The sequence below is a fragment of the Lepisosteus platostomus genome, chromosome 10, assembly GCF_059453375.1.
Source record: "Lepisosteus platostomus isolate fLepPlt1 chromosome 10, fLepPlt1.hap1, whole genome shotgun sequence".
Classification (NCBI taxonomy): Eukaryota; Metazoa; Chordata; class Actinopteri; order Semionotiformes; family Lepisosteidae; genus Lepisosteus; species Lepisosteus platostomus.
The window spans coordinates 49,307,717-49,331,612 of NC_142620.1; the positions used below are offsets into that span (position 1 = coordinate 49,307,717).

At 36.9% G+C, this 23,896-nt stretch overlaps 1 protein-coding gene across 9 annotated transcripts in view; it reads right to left on the reverse strand.

Annotated features, from left to right (window-relative positions):
• The window catches only part of LOC148653859 (traf2 and NCK-interacting protein kinase), a 62,187-nt gene that overhangs the window by 35,432 nt on the left and 2,859 nt on the right, over positions 1-23,896 (reverse strand). For all 9 annotated transcript variants that reach the window (XM_088596841.1, XM_088596840.1, XM_088596845.1 and 6 more), the window contains exons 3-9: positions 7,435-7,491; positions 5,010-5,135; positions 3,302-3,412; positions 2,861-2,951; positions 2,075-2,205; positions 685-739; positions 18-96 (exon numbers count right to left, since the gene is read on the reverse strand). In XM_088596841.1, the coding sequence (XP_088452967.1) occupies positions 18-96; positions 685-739; positions 2,075-2,205; positions 2,861-2,951; positions 3,302-3,412; positions 5,010-5,135; positions 7,435-7,491 (650 nt within the window). The remainder of the gene's footprint in view (positions 1-17; positions 97-684; positions 740-2,074; positions 2,206-2,860; positions 2,952-3,301; positions 3,413-5,009; positions 5,136-7,434; positions 7,492-23,896) is intronic.

The window sequence follows — 23,896 nt, forward strand, 5'->3', positions numbered from 1 at the left end:
TTTAGCAGTTGCCTTACCACTTCTTTGATTTAAGTTTGGGAGGAGGGTTTCTTGGAATAAGGAAAAGAGCTCTCATTGGGTGCATGTCACATAAAGCTGAAATCACAGAGAGTTTATGATCAGTCCATGATTGTGATGCATGTATTGTACGTCTCTGTTGTTTACCATGTACAACATAAAGTCTTTAAACAGACATCAATATCATGATCTGTGAAAGAGCCTTTCAACAGCTGCTGAGGTTTCACAAGTGATGTTGTTGAGTGTGCTCTGAAAGGTATTTAAAATGATTCTGAACTGTTATTTGAATGTGGTGTACAGTAGTTGTTTTTCTGATTTGGGAGTTTAAATATCTTCCAAATTCAAACAAACATAATTAAGGAAAAACAATCTGAGATCAGTATCAATCCATGTCCCCAGGTTCCATAAGAACTACAGCAACGCCATTCGGAATAAGGGCAGGTCTGCTTTTGCATAGTTGAAGTGTTTAGACCATGTTTGCAGAGGGTCTGCAATTGCAGTCCACGGAGCTGATGCAAACCATTTGGTATAAAATATAACATATAAAAGATTTTTAGAACCTCCAGCGCTGTTCATTAATGTGGTGACAAGATGAATGACATCTAGTTACTCGCTATAGTCTAAGAAACAAAGCAACATTAAAATCGGGCAAAAACTGCTACTTACGCGGAGCTCCTTCAGCCATTTCCAGGGCAGTGATTCCCAAAGACCACAGATCACTCTAAAACAATTGAAAAAAGAGTTTGCAAGGAATATTCACTGTCTAAAATAACAAGAATAATAATTGTTAATAAGCCAAAATTAAAAATAATAATAATGTATTATAGTATTTGTGATCACAAGATGAATATGAATGATAAGTATAATATGTGTTTTTTCGAGTGCATATGCAAAAAAAACCAACTGGGTAAATGTGGGACAATTAAGCACACAGCATCCCAGCAACCGTTAGGATATGAATAAAAATACTGGAAACCCCTGACTGCCTATAAGTACTGTATGATTGCAAGAAGAGACCTTGGTGACTTTGAAAGATGGGTGACTACTGGGTAGTGTTTCGCTTGAGCTACAATGACCGAGACAAATTGGGGATATGAAAACAAGCAAGCAGATGCCAGCATGGATGTCTAGGGGAAAGACAGTTTCAGCAAAGTGCAACAGTCAGTGGAAATGCAGACTCCAGATCCATGATATCTATGCATGAATTCACAGTGCAAGGCAAACCAGGTGAGAAACCGCCGACAGTCTGACTGCGATTTTCAACCTGGGTTGTGATCAGCCAGTTTCTTCACAAAACGTCCTCTGAGGTCTCCACAGAGAGGGAGACCGTAGTCAGGTCGCAGAGCACAAACTGCTCATAGTACACAGAAATGGAGGTTTGCAAGTCCAGTGATGCAAAAAACACAGGCAATGGACAAGCGAGCAATGGAGAAATGTGATATGGTCACATGAATCATCTTTTTCCATGTTGCTGTTGTTTCCAATGGTGAAGTGTTCTGGTGATTCTATAATGTTATGGGGTGGACTGGACACATCCAATCCCTTAGAAAACACAGTCAATGGTAATCGCTGGTGATCATTTTCACCCCATCTATCAGCAGTTATTTCCTGCAGGGGGGGTGTCTTGTAGGATGACAGTGCCCCCATTCACAGAACACAAGTGGTCAACTGGAAAAAAACTGGATGGAACCTTTCTAGAGATCTTCCCAAACACAAAAATCAATACTTTATTTGTCAGAAATCACAACTGCCAGGAGTCAGAAAATCTTAATACACACAGCCCTGTAGCTGCACTGCATCTCACCTTGCTGGAGCAGTTTATCTGTTAGCTGCTATTGGAGATGTGAAGTCGGTCATGGGCAACATCGCCCACTTCTCTCATGCTCGTCACATCTAATCTCAGTGTGATTAAGTGTATGTAAGGAATGAAGCCGCATCCACAAATTACTAGTATGTTTATACCCAGTATATATAGTAGTGATACACTGAATGTTAGTGTTTACACATAAAACAGCACTAACATCTCCTTCTTCTGCCATGTTTTGTTTAAACTCACCCTGTAATCGTAAGTAGAATCTGGATTTTCATCACAGGCTATGACTTCGGGAGCCATCCAGTAGGGTGTACCTATAAATGTGTTCCTTCTGCCAATGGTCTTGTCTAGCTGGGCACTGACACCAAAATCAACTGGGAACCAAATCACAAAGTTTTATAAGACATTTTTTTCAAAATTTCATTAAAGACATAAACATAGCAGGTAAGATGTCAGATGGAGAATGTGTAACACTGTATGCTTATATAGTAGGCGGACATCTACTTTGCCACAGTTATTCCAGTACATCCATTTGCCTGTAGGAACAATATCACCAGGCTAATGGCACATTCTCTCCGGGGTACCCCTGTCACAGCCAAGTGTGTACCCCATTATATCTAACTCTAGATAATACAACCCAACCACAGCTCTGAGTGCCATGCCCCTACCAACCAAGCCGTGCACTAATGAACTACTTACTTCAGAATTTCTATTGAATTGTTGACCCGCTTTCTCCTTATTCATATGTTTTTTTATGTCAAAGATGGGATTCTCCTTTTTTCCTTTGGGCCAAAGACCTCTAGGTTTGGCAATTGGCAATTGTCAGAAGTCAGAAGTCAGAAGACATAGCCCTTGAAGAATTTAATTGTCCAAAGCCTACTAATGGTTTCCATTGTGGCATTTAACTTGAGAGTAGAGAGCATATACGGTATTTATAGTCTATTGTCAGGTGTCACAGGTATCATACGGCAGACAGTTATACTGTAAGTGCTTCAGAAAGGTATTATTTTTCCTGCTGCTCATATTTACCCAGTTTCACTTCTGCATTTTCCGTCAGCAGCACATTCTGTCCTTTTATGTCACGATGGATAACACGGTGAAAATGAAGGTGTGACAAGCCCTAGAGAAGGAACAGATTAAGTATGTAAGGTATGTTCCACTAAAAACAGTCAAATTTTGAAACATACATCTAAGACCCAAACTGCGTATCATCATTATCGCATCTAAGAACTTCTATTAAGCTTTCTATTAAAGCTATAATTTAACAGACTTATTTTAAGAGGCATCGACACAGATACAGACAGCATAATAATGATGAAGTTAATAGCATTTGGTATAGGCCTATGGCAGTTTATAAATTCAAAGAGAGTACTAAAGCCACAACAGGCCCAGAAACATTTAGTTTTGAAAATTACAGTAATTAAAACTAACACATTGGTCAGGCTAAGTTGCGTTTAATTCTGAACTCACTCTAAGAACCTCTCTGCAGATGTAGGCAATCCAGTCTTCCTTCAAGCAATTCCCTTTGGTCTTCTTCATCAGATCAGTCACTGAGCCTGCTCCACAGTACTCCATTACCAGCTACACAAATCAGTGTAAGGCAAGCACTTCAGACAAATCCAAGGCATGTTAACATGTTCACATTTGAAAACTACTAAATAGTTCACCATATTTTTCTTCTATTTTCTGGGATTCAGTTCTAAGAAAAGACAACATTCTCCTTTTAAATGTACAGATAGGACTGTAAAAATTAAACAAACTGTTTAAATTGCTCAACACATTCAGAGCATTTCTGATAAAATTTGGAAAACAGAAACAGTCCTGTACTAGAGAAGTTCCAATGCAAATCTTGGACTTCAATGTGCATTAGCTCCTACAACTTTTACTCTAATATAACCGAAAATCGGATTTTAAGATTGTTTGCTTCAGCAAACTATGCCTCATTAGCCAATCTAAATTTTGCTAAGAGTTCTCTAGTAAAAAAAATGAATGCCCATTTATTTTTGCTTCTGAATATCTCAGCGTTCAAAAGAATAACTGAGGGGTTTGTTTACGAAGAGGCTTATCCTCCATCTATTAATTAATATTAATTTTAGTATTCATTAGTAAGAAAATCTACTGTAATATTTCAGCTGTGTTCACGTGCATAGCCAGTTCATGTTGACGGGGAGAAGATTATTCATCTTCTTGTGAGCAGAAACAGAGGTCTGAGTCCCCTTCCTCTTTGGGAACCAGACAGGAACTGAACCCCAGACTCTGGCAGTGTCAGTGCAATGCTCAAACCCCATGAGCTAGCCAGTCTCACAACCAGTAGTGATTTGCGATTGTGTTCAAATCCATTCTTTGTGTGCACAAATGGCTACACTTGCGTGGTGTGAAAAATGAAACAAAGTTGATTATGTTACAGTTTTGCCATTTGAAGCTATGCAAATGATCTAGTTAATGTAGCATATAAACACAGGACAAATGATGCAGGAAATACATTTTCAAAGACTCATTATATCAGAGACCCCTGTCATTCAGGAAGTGCATGAGATTACAAAAGTACTTCGTTTTCATACAAGGAATGCAGATACTTATAGAATATACATGGTGGACACAAGTCCAAAACACAAGGCCAATTTCAATAGAGACCAAAGTAAGATGTTATACTGCAAGACAACGTTTTTAACAATTTCTTTGCAACACTTAACTCAAGGATGTCAATTAAAACGGCAAAGGCTATCATAAAAGATCTTGGCTAGAAGGTTTAAAAACTTTGATAAACAGCATTTCATGTATCCTCAGTCTACATAGCAAATTATATACAACTCATATTCAAAAGTATCCTTTTTAATCCTTAAAGTTCAGCTTCAAAGGTTTCAAACATGACTTATTGGCAGGTTCCATATCTAAGTTTGTGAAAAACCTGATAATGAAATGTGTGTGGACAAGTATTGATTTAAATAAAAGGACATCAGGAAATGCTACAGTTATTAATAGAAAACTGACATTGCAGGATCCTATAAGTCTGCTTGTCAAAAAAAGACAACATGACTCATTTCTTAAATGTTTTTTAAAGGCAAGTAACATGAATGCTCATGGTAACATATTCACACAGTAAATGGTTCCTAAAGAGTGAGATTTGTTTTCAGCGGGATCTGAATGTTTTCAGATCAAAAGTAGAAAAACAACTCACCCACAGCTGATCATCCTGGCCCGCAGGACTCTTTTTAATAAAAGCACCATAATAAGTGGCAATATTTCTGTGGTGGGAATACATCTTTAACATGTTAATTTCTAGTTTTATTTCTTCCTCTTCATCCTACAATAAAGAGAAAAAAAAGTAATGCAAACAGCATATAAATACAAATAACACCTTAACTTTAGATGTAGATGTTGCATCAGCAGTTCACATCTACAAGGGTCCAGTAACTATAACTTAATTGAATGCTTTCTTTATTTTACTTGTGAAAAGTAGGTTTTCTGGCCTATAAACATGAAGAAAAAAGGAGAAGAAAAGCAATAGGAGCCTTTATACATGGAGAGCCTGGATTGGGAGCTCTAAATATCTGAAGGAAGTACAAAACACTGGATAAAGCTTGTATAAAACCACATCTCTCATCTGAGGATTTCAAAGCCTTCCCTGGCTTTCTGAAACTCGAGCCGTCTTTCTTATTTTGCCCCCAAACCACAGTATCCTTCTTCTTTTGTGTTACCAGCTTACTGCGTTTCACAATGGGGCTTTACACTCATTAACATATCAGCTATAGAGAGAAATGTCTACAGCTCTGCTGGCTTAGAAATAAACCATTATAAAAATAAAACACGAGAACACATTCAGGAGCTAAAAGACAACTGGACCAAATGTGTTTGAACAAGTATTTACTTAGAAGAATGTCAGTTTACAGTTTAAATTCAGTAAAGAACGTAGACCTTAAACCCCTTATATGGAGAAGAAAGTACTTTTTCCTTACACTCTGAGGGAATGGAGCACCAGTCCAGTCCTGGAGTACCATAGCATCTGCTTGTTTTCATTCCATCAGAGTTCTTAACTAGCACTTTGATTCAGTCATTGGCTAAACTAGACAAAATGAAACCCTTCCCAAGTTCCTTAGGTGCCAAAAATGTAAAGAGACCTATTTAAAGAGCAGAAATTCACTCTTCCAGGTCTGGATAGATGCTCCAGTGTCATACCTGAGAATCCCTATGTAATCTAAGTACGTATTCAAGTTTAAAAAGCCGCATCTTAAATTCTGAAGACACTGTCTCACATTTGACACAAAGAAATGGGACAATGATGTGAGTAAAATAATCAAGAAGGGTTACTTTTCCAGACACAAAAGCCTTTTTAAAAATGCTTCTGTTCCAAATTGTGTAATTGATTCTGTAATTAATAAGTAATTCTGGAATTAACACCAACAAGCACTGCCTGCAAATAGTCAAAATCAGTAATATAGCAGTTTATTTTTTAAAACAGGATGAAATCCTAATTGCTTGTTATACAAGAGCACATACAAGCTTGGCTCTCTCAAGAGCTAAGATTTTTTTCTTGTTTTTGACATTTTGGTTAAAATTAGCACCAAAAAACAAAAATCCTGCCTGTGACAGTCTACACTGAAAAAAAAATAAAACGCTGCTTACTTCTAAAATCGAGGCAAAACACTGCAGTCTATTTTCAGCTCAAGGCATTTTTTGCACCACTTAAGAGACACATTTTTGCTTCCTTGTTGATTCCTAACCCAGTCATAGACTGCAGCATTTCTTAGTTCCCTTCTCATAGTTGAACCATGTAATGAGCTGAAAGATTCTAGCATGGACCACATTGTGGACATCATTTTATTTACTCATTCCAGGAGATGAGTGCACTGTATATAAAAACGTTCTTTCACCGTGATAGAAAACAAGATGAAAAGGATATTCATTTACTTAGCATCCAGGCCAGTTGCTAACACATAAGGCAGCGTCTTAGTCCCCAGAAGAGTGCAGTGAGAGTTTCAGGAGAGCGACCTGCCTATGTTTTGGTTTGGGAATGAACTGGAGGGGGTGTAGTGTGTGAGTGAGGAGATCTGACAGGGTGGGGGCAAGTGACAGTTCACAGCAGGAGCAATTCATTTCTTCAGGAAATCTCCAACGGCTATCGCAGAGGTCTGATAGACAATACAAGCTCGACAGGAAAAGGGAAAAGGCATTTTTGTGCAGAGTAAGATCTTTATCTGACTCCAAGTTACATTCTTATCTGTGCTTTATTTGTCTGCTTTCAAAATATGTTTTAATGCCATATAACTTCACAGACATTATGTAGTCAGAAACTATCTTCAATATGTGTTATTTTTATATAAGGCAAAATATCTGCTGGATCCAATTTAGGAATGCTATGCAAACCTCATCTGGAAGCCACTTGCACATTGGATTTTTAAGTTCTTACAGAAATACAAAGAATTACACTCTGACAAGCTACAGAACACTTCTGAATTACTTGTGCTGCTATTTCTATACACTGTACAATGTCTAAGGCTGTTGTTATACTTAGCCATTATACTTTACATTAATAAATCCGTGGCTTTCCAGATGTACAGTACTGTAATTACCTATGACGGAAGCATAACAGCAAACAGACTCACCTCTGTAACATCCATGACCTTGATTGCAGCCAACTGTCCTGTCTTGACGTGTCTCCCCTGCCAAAAGAGGTTGTATTCTGTTTATTTAAGCCCAGGAGTTTTCAGTATTAATGATTTTTAACAAACAAATGTGTTTCAAGACCGCAATCAGGTATTCGTAAATGCGGAACATGGGAAGAATGATTAAGCATCTAAAAAAAAACTAGAGAAAACACATTTTTAATTTTATTGTTTTTGAATTAAAATAATTAATTACACTCATCACCAGTTTCTGCCATGACTCCTATATATAGGTACCTTTAAATGTTTGCTAGTAACAGCAGGTTTGCTCTGAGACACATCACAGGAAACTGTGGGATGTGCAACATCACAGTTAAAAATAGATTTTAGGTAACTGCTGTCAAACTGGTACAGGTCTAATGAACCATAACAAACATTGGAACCACACAGAGGGAGAACTTAAAAAGGTACTGTGTTGCTCGCACTTTTACGTAAACACTATAGCCCAGTATCTCTTAACCAAACATAACATGAATAGGTTAACCAAAAGTTTGATTTTATTAAGGACCGTACAGAAAAAATAAAACACTACTTCTCTAAAACAAGCAAGTTTCGATTCAGTCTGAGGAGCAGAAGGAACGCAGTGTTGGGAATTCCAAACTGCAAAGTACTCCAAATGAGGTAAAAAAAACACAAATACACATTTGCCAAATTTTCAGCAACAAAGACCCATTCATATGGAAACTGCTTCCACTATTTATTCTTTAAATGTGTAAAAAATGCACATTTGAAGTTCTTGAAGATGAAGCGGTGTGGGATTCTAGCTTGCATTATTAGGTTGACAGCCAGCATTTCCAAAGATATTTATTTTGAAAATTGCTGATCCAGTCCATCAAAAGGAGACACATAAAATGAACAGCAGATCCTTAAAAATAATATACACTACTCAAACTTACTGAGCATATAACATATTATTTACATCTATAGGTACAGTATGGAAATTGGCAATAAATGCTGGCTGCTGTCTTTTTCCAACACTAATTGAAAGGCACTAGAGAAAGCGAGTCATTCACAGCAGTAGGCCCTAACACTGATACAAAGGTTGTGTATGCAAAAATGTTGCTCTGCTTCACATATGACCAATCGTCATACATGTAAATAACACACCACTGTAACACAAGGCCCCTGTAACCTCAAATATAAAAACAAAATCCTAGAGAAAATGTGACATTTCCATGGCTAAATGTATTCATAATGAATATAAAGCATAAATAATGTTCCTTAAACAAAAGTGGATTTAGATAAACGCACTTAATGAGTTTTGATTGATGATTTTTTAACATTTAGAGTGATGAAAATGTCTGAAAAGGTGCAGTTAATATATCAACACAGCACAATCAAAATAAATAATATACTGTACAGTATATTGTTACTTATATATTTTAATAATATATTGGTAAATATACAATGTTCAGATTTTTCAAAGTACTGAAAAGGTAAAAAATGAATTTCAGGTATCTTGTACTTCCATGCTGCTTCAGATCATTAATAGAAGCATTTGGGCACCATGTGAGCATCCACACTCTGCTAAAGGAGACAGGACACAGAAGCACAACACTCAATACCATGTCATCACAGGAAGATCAGAGAATTGTCCCAAGATGTAAGGAAAGCTTATTCACCCCAGTATTTCTAGTGATGGACATAAATACACACAAATTATTCCAGGTTCGATCCTGTGGTATCAAGAAGTTCATGGCTAACAGGATGGTTGATACCACAACAGGAAGTGGTCATAAAAAAGTTAAAGGGCAACAATCCTGCCGTCATCAGGACACAATTTCCCCATGACTATAATTCCAAGGTTGACAACAGAAATCTGGTGTGGTGTCAGCTGTAGAATTCCATTGCAAGCATGAAAGGAAAAGGAACAAACGTGTCAAACGGAACTACGTGGCTCTGAATTTAAATGTGACCAAATGATGGTGTTTGGTAAAACAAATGGAATTACAGGACAGTCTCACCAGAAGAATGATTAGCATAAAAAGGTAAAACTCACGTTGCAAAGGACTAGAATCCCTTTTATTACATACAGTGGGAACACGTGTTTGTATATTAATCTGGGACTGTTTCGCATATTCTGTTCCTGGTGTTCTTCTCAGAAATGAGGATTGGATGAATTCCAAAGCAATTCAGAATGTATCCAGAAATCCAGTTCCATCTGCTAAGACGCTTAAGCCTAATGACAAATGAACTTTCCAGCAGAATAACAACCTGAAGCACACCTGCACATGTACAGCCATATGCTAAAGGGAGAATAATATCAACATTACTGATTGGCCAACACAATCTCCAGAGCGCAACCCAATATAACATTTGTAGTATGAACCTAATATTGCAGTTAACAGACACAAATCATGTGCTCAAATGTTGTGGAGAAGTTCTGCATGAAAAAGTGGTCACCAATTTCTTTTCAGAAGTACCTGAACCAAACAAAAGGCATCAGGAACTGCATTATCTCCGTTATCAAAGCCAAAGGAGGGATCAACAAAATAGGAACTGCTGAAATGGGAATACTTGTACATTTAAAACACTGTACACACACTACACACCGTAGTATATTTAGATGAACATGCAATTTTTAAAAAAGATTTGTTTTTTTGTCATATCTATTACTGGTAGTCTTACAAGTTTTCGTGTTTCATTAATGCAAGAAACCCAATGCACTTCCTTCACTATTTGAATGAAGGGAGAACATTAGGATGACCAGACTGTAAAACAGTGTTGTACAATCTGCCTGGTCATCCAGCATCCTGGACAGCACGCTGACCAGGCCCAGCCTTGGATAGCTTATCCAGGACACTAGGACTAACACCCCTACACTTCTTCCAGGTGCCATGGGTTTTTTGGTGACCAGCTTGTCATGACCTTAGCTAGAAGTTTCATGTGAAGGACCAGCATCTCCTACAGAAGAGTAGCCCATTACCAAACAGAAGAATTGGTTTGGTAGTTTTGGTCCAGAGGGAAAAGTGCCACCTACTGGTCTACCAACACACTTCTAAGCAACAACGTAGTTTTCCTTTGTTCCTAGTTTTGCCTTGCATAGCTTCTTGGATTCGATGAGATCAGGCTACAAGGTGGTAATGATGCTGACAAATGTTCGCTTTTGTTATATCTCCCAGCTACAAAAATTCCGTCAGGCCTACATTTAACATGCCACCGTTACAGCCTGTAATAGATTAACGTCAGTCTGCCACTGTTCAGAATTTTATTTGTTCTTTCAAAAATGAATTCACAAATGCGATTGTCATCTTAGCTTCCTTCGAGAATACATGAAACAATTCATTTGTGCGACAGCAGTCATATATTTAAGTCATTTGGTCACTGAAGTGAACGTAACGACTTCACCGCCTGTCTTCTTACGGCATAAAAGATGAATTAGAAAAGGAAAAAAAGGGAAAGTAGAACAGGAAGACGGCATTGCATTTAGAAAACAAAACAAGGAAAGTTTTTGCGAGTAAACAGGATTTATGAGGGCACTGAAGGGATAACAAACCAAATCTCAAGGGGTGTTTGCAGACCCAGAGGGATGGAAATTCACAAAACAAACTTCCCACTTGTAACAATGCAATTCTTTCACACTGCTAAGACACTGGCCTTTGGGAGTGGGATATTTAACCAAAACAAAACTTTCCCTTAAAATAAGTAAAAAGTAATGCTTTACAGAATTATTAATGAACAACTTCAGAAGAAAATGAAAGAAAATTTCCCAACATTTTTCATGTTGAATTGATACGAAATACATAAGAGATAAAAATGTTTTAACATTTTTATTACATACCTGTGCTTTTCTAAGAAACCACTTTTTTAGTGGTGTTGCTTTTCATATGCAGTAAAGGACTGTAACAACTAATCTGAGATTCTGTTACCAAGCAACACAGAACCCTCAATGGAAACCACAAGGAAAGTGCAAACCCAAACTGTACAAGGGCAGATAGTAGCTGGCTCTGTGGTTGATTTTTCAACAGTCATAATTAACCCCTTCAAGATTCTAACTTTCTTCTATAATACTGTAATTACTGTAAAGGTTTTAATATTAGGCTTGAACTTTTATAACACAATAACCTTTCCACAAGTATTAAAACATACAGTACAATACAGGCTTTTTTATCTGGCTTTACATTTTTCCTTCTTAACCAGTATATATGCAAATAACACCAATTAATTAGTGTAGTATCGTACTTTATAACATTGTTCTGCACATAAAGTTACTGTACTCATTTATTCATTTTATCTCAACATAAGGTACTTCTAAAATCATGACTCCCTTGTAGGAGACAAGTAACTCCATAAGTGTCTTTATAGTTAAGAAATATGGAGAGTTCTATTTTAACAAAAGAAAATCATACAAAGGTCCAAATGTTTAATAGAATGGTTAATATATTGTACGAGAATATTTAATTTGATAAAATGGCATACAATACTGTTTACAAAGGGATATCCTCAACTCTCTATGGTAATATTCTTAGACCAAATGTGACTGACCATGTTGGAAAACTTGAGTATTTTCCGAAAGTATCAAACAGTATACGGTGAATGTCAATGACTGATTTGGTTCAGTAGTCACTTCAGCACTGCAATAAAAGTGCACTTACAGTACCACCATTCAGAAAAAACACTCAATCACCGATCCTTGGTATTAACCTGCTATGTTGTATGCCATTGTCATGGACCCCGGTGTCCTGTCCAAATTTCCCATTGGCCCTTACCAATCATGGCCTCCTAATAATCCCCATCTATGAATTGGCCTCATTACTCTGCTCTCCTCCCCACTGATGGCTGATGTGTGGTGAGCGTTCTGGCGCACTATGGCTGCCGTCGCATCATCCAGGTGGTGGTGGTGGTGGAGGGGAGTCCCCATTACCTGTAAAGCGCTTTGAATGGAGTGTCCAGAAAAGCGCTATATAAGTGTAAGCAATTATTATTATTATTGTCTATTGACAAAATTTGAAGGCTTTAAAACAAAGTAACAATTGATTTCACTACAGATTTTTACATCACTTTGAGTTCCAAACACTCCTCCTGCTCTACATAGTGTATATATAGTAGTAATTCACCTACATCTAGACTTGTATTTATATATTGTAAGCTTATGTAACAAATCACTAGCTTTCAACATTTGAAAAGCATCTCCTGTGCACTGTTTTAGGCATTAACAGACAGAACAAAGCTCATTAGAATTCCTTTTAAAGTTATTTAGGGAGAACATCTCAGAAGGCAGCAGCATATATGCATGTGCTAGGCTCATCATGTGGTAATATTGTGGCACACATCTGCAATGTGATAATCACAGCAATTGAATATGTCCTGGTTACATCAGAATTATAAATCTAAACCCTATGTCTGGTCATTTCCCTTAAAGAAAGCAAAAACACAATTTTGGTTTTGCATAAAATGGATATATAAGGTTTGAATGAACATGAATGTTTGAATGTGTGTATATTTGGAATTCAGAGCGCGTAAGCACATTTCTTAACTCCACGGCACCAGATTTAATTAATAACCACGCCATGGTTCCCCACAACGAGAGCAGACAGTCATCAACTAAAGAGCAAAGCTGATGGAAATGTGCAAGTAAGGCCAAATACACACACAGAGAAAAACACATACATATATCAGGAATATACCACTAAAAAACAACAAAATAAGACCCCAATTCAGAAATCTTTAGTTTGATTAATTTACCATATGCCACTATGTGTAGTTTTCAGAATGCTTATCTTAATTTATACAAATACAACCATCGTAATTCACACTTTTTAGTTTCCCCAACATAAAGTGCAATAAAAAGAACCTTTTGGTGAAAGCAGCTTTAAAATCATAAATTACAGGGAAAAGCAATGTAATTTAAAAAATACATCTAAAACCTAGACATGTATATAACAGTGGATCCTACTGCAATATACACATTTAATAAACATACATACACTATATAAATAAATCAAAAACCTCAGCAGTCCCTCTACTGATGTTACTGAAATAACACATTTTCAAACTGTCTGGATAAGAAATGCTTAGAATGATTTCTTATTTCTCAATATTTTACTCTCACATTAAAACACTGAAAACAGAGATCCCCATTTTTTGCATCTGATTTTTTCAAAATGAGTTGACACTAAGCTTTTCATTCTCACAAAAATGCTTTTTATTCTCCAGCTAACCACGAGTTTGTGTCATGCCTTTGTTATTGCCACACACTTTCACTCGTTAACACACGGCTTTTATACTGAAGGGCATGGTGCATTTATGAGACATGAGAGAGAATACAGAGCTTTTTGAAAACTGAAAAGCCAGTTATTTTAGGTCAGTCCTGCAGTTCTGATGGTGGGAAACTAAATACTTTGTGGCTTGAAGTAAGCACTGCTGTCACAGAATGAAAGTTTCCTCGCACTATCTAGCTACGTCTACCTAAGACATCCACAAAATGGGATCAAAGAATGTGTTTGACAAGTGTTTGGCTCAAACTCAAATGATTTAAACAGCTCCTTGTTGGTCAATGCATGCAAAAGTATGTTGCCTGTTTAGTCGCCAGTTGAATGAGAGAAAAAAAAAACATCTCAAGCTCTGTTTCCTTCAATTGTTTGATCTGGAAAAAGCTCACTGAAATCTTAAAAAACTGAAGCTGTTCTGGACCTGAAAACAAATTTAAAACTCCAACAAATGTCACACACATTTCAGTGCATATTATCGGTCTTTAACTTATTTATTTTCTGTTTCTAGACTGTAATGTACTGTTGAGAGCCAGATAAAGAGTGGAGACCATGATTTACATTGCATATGGGTTAGGAAAACAGGACACAACAAAAAAAAAGGCATGTGTAAGCGTCTTTCAGGGGCACTGCTCTTTACAGAAAATAGAGAAGACTGTAGTCTGTAGGGTGTCTGACTGAAACACATTTAGAATTACACTATGCTTCTCTAGCGTAGTAAGTACTGTATATTGCTATTTTGAAAACTTTCCTCTTTTTCATAATTTGAAAGCTCACAAAAACTGAATAAATCATAATGTCTTTTTAAAGGTAATTTGAAAACATCTGTGTGGCATTTTAAGCATCTTGACAACACAACATATCTTGAATTAACAGACCTAATGGTATAGAAAGTAGCACAGACTATACAATGTATATATATACACATTATATATATTCTAATAAAATGTGCTTCTAAGCTACTGTGAAAAAAATTGGACATTTTAGATCCAATCAGGAGTTACAATGTACTGTAGGTATAATACAAGCATCAACAGTTTACTCAAGGTCTCCACTAGCTTTATACTTCATAAACAACTTCAGCTGTTGTTGTCATAGCTTATCTAGAGTGAGAAGAAACCACTCTTGCCATTTAGAAATATCGAATTCATAATGATCAGAACCTTCACAAACTTGACCACAACAACCCAAGGTAAACTGTGCGCGAGCAGCCAGTATGAAATGTTGTAGCATCTCATTCATCGTTTTTACTAAATCAAATAAAATTATCCGTAGGTCACACTTGTCAGGTCACATCCATAAAGCTAGGAGGGTATTGCACGTACTACAAAACACACAGCTATCAAACTTAACTGGTAGCTTGAAACAACATGGCTACAATTTCAATAGAAAAATACCTTGAAAGACCAACATAGTGATACTGCGAAAGGAAGGAAAACCACTAAAGATTAAACAATACACAAAGTTTAAGACTTTGTTGGGCAGAAGTGAATATACAAATCTAGCTGTACTGTGATGATTTTTAATGTTTCCTTATCATCTCTTCTGATTTTCCAATGTGTTAACAGTGTGTTTCTCAACTCAGCACTGTGCTTATTACAGCATATATTGGACTGTTGCAAATTTAGTCCATACTGAATTTCATAACACACTGGTGTGACTTCAAAAACACCAAGGTTAGGGTTACGCTTGATATGGGAACATAAAAAAGAGAAAACAAGCAGGTTTAAGACATAAACAGAGACTTATTTGTTAAATGACAGGGACATAAATTTGTCCCAATGTTGCAAACAATCCATCAGTTATCAGAAAGTTGCTTATTTTTTGCAATAGTTGTTGCAATTCAGAGCCTGTACTGGAAGAACAGACTGGCGGAGGAGAAACACAAAGACTGGAAGAACAAGCAGACACCAGACAGAAGACAGCAGGACTAACTGCCATGCCATTATTCCACCCTGTCCTGGCAAACAACCACACAATTTAATGTATAAAATTCCAAACTGGTCTACAAAATATATATTTTGCTATATTTGCTATATGTGTGTTATTGGTTCCAAGCACTGGAAAAATGCAGAAAGGGAAGGAATGTGTTCTTTTTGTGTAATGCATCTGAACCACAAAGTCTCACATTAGTAACATAAAAGCCAAGAGTGAGACCCCTTAGTGTTATTTTCAAACATGCAAAAAACCACACTCAAACACCATATAAGAAAAGCATTGTAAATCTGTGTTAAGACTGGTTTTAACTACTACTGTGACCTACTAAAATGGAGTACTATAAATAACAACCTATTCACTGTACTTATTTGCATAACTTATTGCACAACAATCAAGATTTAAAAACGAAAAACAGAAACACATAAAACAAACGAAGCTTTTATAAAACCAGAGACACATGCATACCTTAGCAAATTCGATATGTAGTGGATGCCCATGTTCTATATCATAAGACAACAGTGTTAATAAAGACAATGACACTGGAGCAACTGCTTTATAAGTGGCTTTGAATGGATCATTTCCTCAGCACCCTCACTTCGAATTTCACTCTCAATACTCTTTAAGTGTCAGTTTCTACCAAGGAATAAAAAAATAACTTGCTTTATGAACCAGTCTTTCTGGAGTTGTTCCTTATACAGGTACCTAGGCCCTATAACAACACCTTTGGTATTTTCTATTTTATTCAAATATTTATTCTTTATTCTTTTTTGTAATGGAAATCTTTAATTTGAGGATTTTTATTCTTCCTATTTTTCCTCTTTTCAATATGTAAAATGTAATCGGGTAGGAGCAAGGCTCCAAAATACCAAAGGGGAAAATAAGGAAATCCCTTATTTCTTACAGAAATATCCTTGGCAGTGACTGTCTGCTCTACTGCCTCCTCCCCATGAGTTCAAAGGTTATCACTTCCCAGCACGATTTTTGAGCAGTTGAGCAAAGGGACCACTGTCATCTTCCTTTTCAAATCTGTTTGGAAAGCACACATTTCAGCACCAAAAGCTCTTTCACAGCCTTCAATACTGGAGGGATTTGTGACGTAATGCCATTTGGGTAGGAGCCCAGTTGCTTGAACAGCAAAAGCAGGAAACACGTTAAGAAGGCAGCTTCCTTTCTTCAGCCACGTGGTGACCCATGTAAGTCCTTACAGAGGACTTTCACAACACGAGCGCTTTCTCAACCCTAATGACATAGGAAAGATATCTCGTCAGGGGTGCAACATAGCCTGAATATGCTAATCACTTTTTTTCTGTGATTGCAGTGCCAGCTGTGCACTGTTGAGCCCTGCAACCCATAGAACAGGGAAGTAACTTGCAAAAGGAGAAGCAGTTGATGTCATCTAACTTTATACAGTAGCTGTACAATGTACTGTACACTACTGCAGTAACGCACAACCTTTCTTCTGGCACGACTACAGAATATAAGGCCTTATGTAACAATCAAAATGTTATTGCAAAACAAATACGGGATGATGTACTAATAATATTCAAGACTGCAGTAAGATAGAAGTCTTGTTAAATTCAGAGTATTCCAATTATGGCTCAATACCGAAAGAAGTGTGAGTAATATAGAATAGAATATTAACACAAAGAAGAATATCACGCCTTGTTTTGTGGTTCCCTTTTCTCCCAAACATATCTAGACGGCAATGATAATAGTCACCCTTTATTAACACAATTTATTAACACGGATCATTCTTCTTTATCAACTGTACAATGACTCAGCCACTCCATGTCTCATACTCCGCTAGATTCTTAAGCCTTTGTATTTGGAAGGAAGGAGGTGGACTAACTTGTGATGGCACAAAGAAGAAGTGATAAACAATCATAAAGCAATTGCTGGAACTAACCAAAAGTTAGTTCACCACTCCTACCGGTCACTGTGCTGTCTGACCTTTTTCTCTGTCTCACAATACCCTGTACATAACTGAGTAAAATGTGTATTATGGGATAGACCAGGAAAATTTATTTTCTTGGACTTGGCTACTCTACCATGTCAGCTTCGCTGATTAAATGGAGTGCAAGCCATAAGGAAAAGGTGACGGTCTCTTAAAGACCATTCTGCACTGATATTTGCATCTCTGAAGTACAGAATGATGGACAGAAAAAAAGTTCTTTAGTTATCTTTAGGCTGCAGCAAACACACATACACAGTGATTTTACATTTGACAACTTTAGGGTTAAAGAACTGTACAGTACTTACTGTTGTACTGTTACTTTATGGTTACTTTGGTAGGACATGACAACTACACTTAACATCTGAGTGGAAAGTCAATGGCTGTGGCCCAAAGTAGTTTTCGAACATAAACCAATCCAGGAAGCAATGCTGAATGGAAGACAAACATGTTGCTAGCAGAAAAACTGAACCTTTTGAGGTAAAGGAAATTGGAGCCCACGAACAGCTGAAGATGACAGTTTATTCATAGTTCTGATACAGTGTATAAACATCCACATGATTGCTTTGTCTGGAACTAAGTTCTAGAAGCAGTTGTCCTAATGTGCTCTTAATTAGACTTCTATTATATATTCAACAGTTCTGTTAACCATGAAACCAAGTGTCATTTTAAGCCTTGACAGTAAAGGTGGTTTTACAGAGACATTCACATGACTGGTACTAATCTTGGCTATAGGTCACCCTAACACTCAGGGTCTTCCTCCATTTCAAAGTGATATCTTTCAGGGACTTCTGAGACACATTCAGAATTCTGCTACAAAAGAACAGAAGAGTTACTTCTTGGAAAGGATGGCTTCAGGGCAATAAACGGTTATCATATGCTCCCTACTAACAATTGGCTTTTTTCCCTAAATGAGAAAAGGGCTATTGCACTACATAATTTCAAACATTAATAGTCTCTCTGTTGCCCCGACTTAGAAGACAGGGGGAGGCATGATAAAGATAATTTCAAACACTGGAAAAGATAATACATTCAGGAAGCGACTTGTCTTCCTTTTTTACCACAAATGGAGCTCCACCCTAAGCACACACGATCAAAAAATACACCTCAGCAATGCAAGCATCACACTTAAAAAAAAAAAAATTATGTTAGTCATCCAGAAAGAGTCCAGGCAATCTATGTGACTTACGGTATATTGCTCACAAATGTCTCACATTTATTAAACAGAAGAGGAACTAAACAGTCTCTAAACCCAAAGCATAAGACAGCTAAATGCCTCTTCAGGCCATATCCTCAATTCGTTTTAGTCTGAATGCTGCATAAACCGAAAGACGATAACCACAAATCTTGTTTTTGCTTTCTTCTCGGCAGCACCTGACACATCAAGGCAAAATCAAAGTTTCAGTTTGTTTTTTTTCCCCAAAATACCCTATTGAGCAAAAGGCAAAGGTCCAGAAGTACTAGACTCACACTGAAATCTTGAATTTTAAAGAGTAGAGAATTGTTAATACAGTACAGTAATTCAAATTATTTCTAAATGTCTATTTCTTAACATTTCTAAATATATACATATTTTAACCAGTACCCATCATTTCTAAACAGGCCGGAGATCATAAATAATAAATTGAACTCAAGTCTAATTGGACAAGGCTGAGCTCAAGTTAATTTTAAATGTCAATGAAAAATTATGCTTTGGACAACCATAGGACAACTCCCTCTATAAAAATGCTTTGACACCAACTCAAAAAACTATTCTTTTCACCAATATTTTGACCTTCCACAGCAGACAACAGTTTTAGAACTGCTATGTTAACGTTATAAATACATAGTTCAGGTGGGTAGCTGCGTCAGCATGCGTAGGCTGCAAAGGAACAAGTAATAGGTTTATTCCATGCTGAAAAAAAGAAGAAGAAGAAGAAAGAGAACACAGTTTTCTTTCCAAGAAAGGTGTTCTCTTTCTTCTTTTTTTCAGCATGGAATAAACCTATTACTTGTTCCTTATAAATACATATACCAACCCAAGTCATCACAAGTGGATAAACTGTATCCTGAGCCATTAATAAATACAGTACTATGACATTTGTTTCTTTTTCTTTACAGCAATCTAAAGTGTGTACATGTGCTAACAATTTTTTTTTAAATCAGACATGATTTTACCATCTGTAGGCAATAATCTTGATTCTCAAGGGGGATATCTTTAATGAAAGGATTTAATTAATAACTACTAACAAAGGCAAAACTGATGACAGATTTCAGACATGCCAGAATAACAATCCTTTCCAATGGACTGTTCCAATGGAAATGAAAGATATAAAATCTATCTTTGGTATGTAACATACTTATAAAGGGAAGTTAAAGTCTCTTGCATTCAGTAAATAGAAGCGGACAGTTCACTACTGGATTAGAGATTTAGCCCAGGATTGTAATTAATAATAATAATAATAATAATTGCTTACACTTATATAGCGCTTTTCTGGACACTCCACTCAAAGCGCTTTACAGGTAATGGGGACTCCCCTCCACCACCACCAATGTGCAGCATCCACCTGGATGATGCGACGGCAGCCATAGTGCGCCAGAACGCTCACCACACATCAGCTATCAGTGGGGAGGAGAGCAGAGTAATGTAGCCAATTCATAGAGGGGGATTATTAGGAGGCCATGATTAGTAAGGGCCAATTGGAAATTTGGCCAGGACACCGGGGTTACACCCCTACTCTTTTCGAGAAGAGCCCTGGGATTTTTAATGACCACAGAGAGTCAGGACCTCGGTTTTACGTCTCATCCGAAGGACGGCGCCTGTTTACAGTATAGTGTCCCCATCACTATACTGGGGCATTAGGACCCACATGGACCACGGGTGAGCGCCCCCTGCTGGCCCCACTAACACCTCTTCCAGCAGCAACCTTAGTTTTTCCCAGGAGGTCTCCCATCCAGGTACTGACCAGGCTCACACCTGCTTAGCTTCAGTGGGTTGCCAGTTGTGAGTTGCAGGGTGATATGGCTGCTAGTTATTAATATGAAAAATGTTGTTTCTTGTTTGTGAAAAGTAAAATATAAAAGCAAGTATGGTAGGCAAGAATATTCACAGGTATATTTCTCTAAAAAATGGACAGAGGTGAACAGATCAGGTTTTATACTGTATCTTAAGGTCCTGCACTGGCTAGTATGTTTTTACTACTGTACTTGGTTTAAAACATTCTTTAAAAGTAGAGCAAAAGGGAATTAATTACTCTAAGCTCCTGAAGCAAGCTGGTATATAAAACACAATTTCACCAAAGTAATAGTGAAATGTGTGTAACTGTAAAAGTTAAAAGACCTTGACTGAAAAAAATGCACATCCATGTAATTCATAAACCTCTGAACTGAGATGCCCCTATATTAGTCAAAAATACATGCAAAATAGAAAGAAAAGAGAAGATATTTCTGTTATGTAGACACATGCGAACAAAATGGTGTTTTAAAGGCCAATAGATGCAGGGAAGCAAGATTCTATGATGAACTGAATCTTTGAATCTGAAAAAAAGTCTTTATTCATAAAGTATACATTGAAATCTAATCTCAATTAATTTAAAAAAGGAACGATTAACATCCAGCCTCATCGGACTTTTTGATTTTTTGATTTAGTTGCTAGTAGCCAAGTGATCTTCAAAGAAGCCAGGGTATCAGCTTCAACAACATGGATGGATAGATGCTTCCAGAACCCTTTGTGGAAAAGGTTGTCTTCTCAATTCCATTCTAAATGCCCTTCCCTGTAGTTTTCACTTGTGTCCTCTGGTTTATGTTTCACTGTTGGCTATCCAGAGGGTGAATTTATAACAATCTTGGTCTTAGTACAAAGCCAATGTCTTCCTGAAAGTATTACAGTACATCCTTTGGTGAAAAAGAAATGACTTGTTCCTAGCAAATCTGCATGTGCAATATATTTACAAAGTCTGACTTTGCTATTGTGTTTGTCTGACCCAATGTTTGTACAACAAGCAATAGAATTACAGTACCTTTCTAAGACTAAACAGAGGAATATAGTGTTTTATAACTCAATCCACGTACATACTGTAGGACTGAAACATAGTTCTTTTTCAGATTTGCAATAGAATAAGCCAGTGGTCAATGTTGTAACAGAGGATGTAAGGCATGAACATTTATTCTTTTGTAAGACAGGAAAGATCTGACACATTGAACTGGAAAGACAGTCAAGGGCGGATAAGCACAAATTCCTGCTGATTGAAAGCTACTGACTGTGTCACTATTACCTGGCTGACCGCTTGATTAAGATCTCACAAAACCAGCACTGCACTTATGATGGGGATTCTTGGTATAGACTCAGGTACCACAAGAATAAAAGAGAAAAACATTTGATAACATGCTGAAAGAGTGTCCATGAGTAACTGACAGAGGACTTAAGCACGCCCAGCATGCTCCCGGTAGCCTTTAACCTATTTTCTTTGATCTAGATCTCACTGACATTAGAAACTCTTTTCATAGATAGCTCAAAAGTGCTTTTTATTTAGTTTTTAAAAATTATTAGTAACTACCTGCTTTCCTGGTCTCTATTACCAGAATTCCTGAGGAAAAAAAAGCTTTGCTTTCTAGTCTAGCTGATAGGAAGTCACATGTGGCAGACCCTTGGCAAGGACTTGGTAAGTGAAAAATAAACATCCTCTGTGAGCACAACAAAATCTTTTTCATTAGAATGTTAAAGCTAATGTTGTACTGTACATTAGATCAGATTAATGGGACAACTTCTCCAGAAATTAAAGCAACAACAAAGCTACCACTGCACTGTCTGCAGATTAGTTTTAAAATTAACTTTATTGGTGGCGTTTTTTTGAACCGGTGAAGAGAAATGCACATGTCACATTTGCTTACAAGAGACCTACGCTTATGTTTCTTTCTGATTGAAACACAACTACTGACAGATTTGTAACATACTGTATTCACTTTTTTCATCGTACAGCTGGTTTGCCTTTTCTCAGAATTACATGATGAAAAAAGCTTGTTAAGCAACAACAGGGCTGGAAAGCTACTTAAACAGACCCAGCAGAGGGATGTCCTATTTATATATTTGTATGAAAGGATTTGCATTGATGTCCCCCTGCCCTTTGTTTCTAGAGGTGTAATTGACAACAAGGAACAAAAATAGTGGAGCCCATTAGAAGTTTTGGAATAGAAGGATCAGACTCAGTAAATTATTAAATGTATTGGTTTGAAAAAAACAAACAATTCAGCCTTTTACACATAGACAGAGGGACACAAACTAGTATTTTTGTCACATTAATATTTCCTCAGAAATGTTTTATTCTGTCCTGTAACCTCCTGTTCTTATACCAGAAAAAAAAAGTAAGCTACAAAACTGAACTCCCATCAGTCATGTTTGTCAGTGACTGAGCCAAGCTTTCAAAACCAGGATTTCCTGCACATAAAGGCCTTAACACTTTACCTGGAGCAAACAAAACTTAGAAGCATTACACAGATAATTACAAGCTAAAAAACATTTTTTGATCAATTAAATACTCTATATTTACTTTTTACTAAATTATTGCCAAGTACCCAATGCTAATTTATTTTTACACAGCTCTCCGAACACCTTTCATCCATAGTAAATTATCAAGATATGTTTTGCGAGTCAATTTTCTAAGATATTTAAAAAGGAAATCACACAGAGAGGGGTCTGGATCAATGAGCTCTTGTTGTTCATTGATTTTTCTTATATACATATTTAAAGGCTTAGCTACAGTTTCAATATTGTTTTAGGTAGCATGCTGTTTATCATGAACTTCAGGAAGAGAAAGGGTTTCTTGGAAATACCAGTAACTACCACTCTAACAAAAAACGGTACTATTTTACTTTTTTCTACCCCAAGTTTCAGTTCTACAATGGTTTTTGATATATACTGTATACAGGTATATGATTCTATGAGATGCTGCTGCTGAACAATCTTAAATGTAGAGAAATCATCAGTACACTGAGTGTTTTTACCTTACCACCAGTGCATTTCACTGCACTTCGAAAAATGACTCATTATGCTCACTGTCAAAAGGCACAGGTACCATTTCCAGAAATGAATAAATGAAAACAAAAACTTTAGGACGGAAAAAAGAGTGCATTGCTTAGTTGGCTTGGTGTTTCAATATTTTGTGATTTGTCGAGGGGAGCTGTTCCGCACGTAACTCCCTATCAGCAAATGCTGTCTTGAATGATCACTGAGTAATCTCACACTTTGCGTGTTAAACAATGTTGTGCACAGCAGATGTTTTATCCTGTGGTTATAGTAAATACAGAGTATATGAGCTGGTGGCCAACA